Source organism: Vigna angularis, chromosome 4 (assembly GCF_016808095.1).
Source record: "Vigna angularis cultivar LongXiaoDou No.4 chromosome 4, ASM1680809v1, whole genome shotgun sequence".
Taxonomy (NCBI): Eukaryota; Viridiplantae; Streptophyta; class Magnoliopsida; order Fabales; family Fabaceae; genus Vigna; species Vigna angularis.
In genome coordinates this window covers 3,266,732-3,271,148 of record NC_068973.1, presented here as the reverse complement: position 1 = coordinate 3,271,148, position 4,417 = coordinate 3,266,732, and the positions used below count along the sequence as shown (strand labels likewise).

General features: G+C 39.6%; 1 protein-coding gene across 1 annotated transcript; it reads right to left on the bottom strand.

The window, feature by feature from the left end:
- Positions 1-1,417: 1,417 nt before the first annotated feature.
- LOC108329945 (probable polyamine oxidase 5) lies at positions 1,418-3,660 on the bottom strand. The gene has a single exon (XM_017564345.2). It carries the CDS (start codon positions 3,350-3,352, stop codon positions 1,634-1,636), a length of 1,719 nt encoding a protein of 572 aa, XP_017419834.1. The 5' UTR covers positions 3,353-3,660; the 3' UTR covers positions 1,418-1,633.
- Between the last annotated feature and the right edge of the window lie 757 nt (positions 3,661-4,417).

Here is a 4,417-nt window from a genome sequence, read left to right as displayed (position 1 = left end):
AAAAGGGTCTTCCTAATCATTATCCTAAAGATACTACTAATTCACAATATCAAACACTTCTACTTGCCTAAGTATAACTGATTTTTAAGTTCCATTTATTCATGATATACTACCAAGTACTGTTTTTAATTCTAATAAAAAGAATAATGGAAGGAACTGGTTCGTTGTTTGCTTGACAAGATGCATGAAATTCAAATGGGTGAATTTTTTAAGCACAGAAGGTAGAAGTTGGCAATGACAGACACATTATGACAGAAAGTATGTATTATTGTAACATGGGGATGTTCTACAAGAACATGGGTGTCAAAGGAGTCCAAAATGAAGTAAGCCCCAGGGAGAAGTAACAAGTATGAATGATGGTGGATTTGGTTTGAATAACAATTGGTAGGTAGGGGATTTTGTTACTTGGAGCAAAGTGGTCTACATATATGTATGTCTGTCCTATTGCCAAAATACGTACTACTAGGCAGAAGAATGGGACCAGTCGTTTTCATGAATCCTGACCAAGAGAGCTTCTGCACAAAAGATCACTGCAATCAGATGGCTATAAGCATCTAGAATTCTGTCTCATTGTTAAAGGACATTTTGGTTATTGGTCTGATCGACCGAAACTGGTCATGGGGGCAGGGGGGGTGCATAATGGGACCCTACCTTTGCTGCCTCTATCCATTTTCATGTGAATCGTATACAGTTTTAGCCAGCTCATTTATTGTCCCAAGTTCTCATTCCCACACACCTCTAATATATATGACTCAAACAAATCAATGCTTTTGGACTTTCCTGTTACCCTTTGTTTCTTTGTAATCAAACTTGTTTAGAGTGTGTTTGGTTTGGGATAATATACATATGTATAAATTAAAGTTATACATACATCAGAGCTAGCTAGCCCCAACCAGCATCATTGCATTGGTTTTGCTTATTGCTATAAACAATATATATGTACATAGAAAGTCATTCATTTTGTTGCCTTACATTACACTGATGAAATTAAACTTGATTTTACATGTAGAATGGAATGAACAAGGATGAATCGAATTTAGCTGAACTGAACTGCTTAGCACTTAATTACAGAAGCTCTATCTATATCACATCAAGGAGCAATTCTCATAAAGGTAGCATCAATGTTTTGAGTAGAGTTGATAAGTGACAGGAACACATAGGCCTGAGCACTTGACAAGCCATATTTCATTTCATAGAACTAATGAGGAGATTCCAAGCTGGAAAGAGCCGGGTTTGGCGGATCCTGTCCTCTGAGAGAAGCCAGAGACAGACACACACATGGAGATGGGGGTTGTTGCATTGCATATCTGAAGCTTTCTAGTCCCTAAATTCAAATCCTGAATGTCATAAAAAATCTCATCTGGTTTTCTTTTGAAGATTAACAAGGAGATTAAATGAAAATAACTACACTCATAAATGAAGAGAAAGGAATATATTGGGGAAAAATTACTTCAAGTAGTACATCTAAAGGTCCCCATCTCACTATTCATCTTGCCCCCCTCTAATATTGATTTTTCCCAAATCACTCACTACTTTCCTTAAAGAGAAACGAAGACTTTTAAAATGAAAATGGGAATAATATCATAGAGATTAATGTTCAAAAAATTTAAGAGAAAAAGGAGGAAAAAAAAAACTAGTTATTGTAAATCCCAACACAATGATAATGTTGAAGAAGCCTATTGGCTTCCCTGAGACCACTGAAGTAAGCTCCATGAGTTGTGGAATAATGAGTTCTGTGAGTTGCTTCCCCTGCAAACAAAATTTGAAGTGGAGAAGAAGCAGAAGGCTGACAACTGCTATCTTTTGGCAATGGCTCGGCCATTGCATCTAAATCATCACCACTTGACCCTACAGCAACATAACTGTATGAGCCTAAAAACAAGGGATCAGTTCCCCATTTGCTCTTCAAGACCTTACTGAACTTCACCTCATTTTCTTGAGATCTCTCCTCAGAATTGGCATTCCCATTGCACAATCTATGTGAACTGGAACCCTTTTGCCACTGAGAATGCTGTAGAAAGCACGAGACTGTGGATGAAACTCCATTTATGATCTCCTCATCTTTGAGTGACTCAAGTGCTAGTGCTTCTTCCCCCACAAACCAAGACAAGAGGACACTCGAATTGTTGTATATGGGGAAAAGGGTGGCTGTCCTCCTCATCCACCAGGGTATTTTCTTGTGCCTCGTTTCAGATTGAGGTGAATGGAAAACCATTTGCAGGAAAGGGAACCCCTTGTCGGAGTCATCATTTACATGTTCATGTTGGTATTCATGTTTCCCTCCTCCATGTTTTGGACTTAATTGCATAAACAACTTGTTAACAACCCCAAAGCCAAGCCTTGAAATTGCCTCAGTTTTGGAAGAGGGAAGAGGAGGACAGAACATACCTGAATCATCACGAATAGCAGATTTTAACACTCCCAGTGAAACTGTGACAATGACATGATCAGCGGACATAACGGAGCCATCACAAAAATGCAGCTTCACAGGCTTAGAAGAACAACAGCCATTTTCCAAACCCTTCCTCTCATCAAGCTGCCACTCAATCCTTATGACTTTTCTACCTAACTGAATCAAACCAGGTGGCAACACAGAAGCTAAGGACTCAATTATGCTCAAGTACCCTTTAGCAATTGTGATTTCTTCACCTGGGAACATTCTGTACTCGCTTTCAGCACTATAATCCAGTGTCAAGAGGTCATCAGCTGATGTATAGGTCCTCTGGTTGTTCTCATGCATTCCAAATATTCCTTCCTCAAGTAACTTCCTGCTCCACTCCCCACACCCTTTGACCTCCTCTTGCTCCTTTGAAATCTGGTAAGTCTCTAGGCCTTGTCTCAGAAAAGAGCCAATACTAAGGTTGTTGTTACCAGACCTGTTGGAAGCAACCTTAGCAGCCAAAGCAGCCAGCTTGTGATAACTTTCAAGTTCACCCTTTGCAGTGGCTTCATTGAGCTTCCCTTGAGAATATTCCATGAGGTTGTTGAAGAGCTTTGTAATGGGGTCAACAATGGAAGGGTGGAGGTGGAAGCCACCTTCAGCAATGGTGATGGCCTCATCAGTGTTCCCATCCATGCACTCCCAAGGTTGGTCAGAGCGGAGTGAGTGGATTTCTTGAGCAATTTTGTGAATTGGACTGCCTCCAATTCCATGGATCCATGTAGCACCCATCTCAATACGGTCACCACCAAACTCTGAGGTGTTGATTCTGCCACCAATCCTGCTTCCACCCTCCACAACACATAGCTCAAAAAAGTCCTTTGAGGCAGTGGCAGTGTAGAGCTTGTTGGCAGCTGTGAGGCCTGCCATTCCTGCTCCAATTATCACTATCCGTGGCTTCTTCACCACCATTGTTACTTCACAGACTACTCACAAGATTAGAAGATAGCTTTGCTTTTCACTCTTTCACAACAGGCAAAGCAAAACAACAAAACCAATCACACACGGGGAGAAATAAACAAGACACAGAGTGGTACAACAACACACAAGTGGTGTGAACTGTGAAGGTGAGATTTGAGTTACTGACAATCAATTTATAACTGGCCTCTCTGCTTCCTCACTGAATGGCCTTTTTCTTGCACTTTTTTTTTTTAGGGGTGCAGTGATGCCAATCACTAACTCACTAGTGTAAATAAATAATTGTTATCACAATACTACTTCTACTACTACTAAATATCTATCTCCTGAAAGAAAATCAATATAATCCAAAGCACTCAGAGACATAGTAAATGTAAAAATCTTCTGCTGTTTTTCATGATGAGGTAATATATGCAACCCAGGTTTTAAAATTCACCCACTGACCCACCCCAATAATTTTCTACAACCTCAGGTTGTGATAAAATTACAAGTAGAACTGTCAGCACAATTTGAAACTTTTATGGAGTACATTATCTGAAGTAGTAGTGACATCTTTTTAGTTTTTCACGTTGTTTGTAGTTGTTGTTTAGTACTATTTACTAATTACTAATCCCTCCTAATAAAGACAGGGGTCTACTTTTCCTTTAGCTAGAAAGCACACACACACACCCCAACAGCAACTACTACTAGAATTACAAGCAAATTCAAAATGGTTGAATGTCACTCAAGTGTTACTTAAAAATTGATATTGGGAAGGGTAGGTGTGTCCCACAGCCATAAATGCCCACGAGTGAGTAATAATTCAGAGACAGTCACTGAGCACTGAGCTATAAGACTAATGTCTATGACTACAACCTATGCTATTGAGAGGGAAGGGGTTTACCAGAGGGGGGAAAATCAAAGGAAATTACACAACACAACACAACATTTCATGATGTGAAAGAAATGAAAAAAATGTGAAAATAAGAATAAAATACACCAGAAAGAAAAAAAAAAGGTTGATAGTGCCTTTCACCAACCTCACATGTAAATAGAGTTAGGGACGGCCCACCAACTGAA

What these genes read in the sequence shown, in the direction of transcription:
- LOC108329945 (XM_017564345.2), bottom strand. Translation starts at nt 3,352, where the DNA reads ATGGTGGTGAAGAAGCCACGGATAGTGATAATTGGAGCAGGAATGGCA.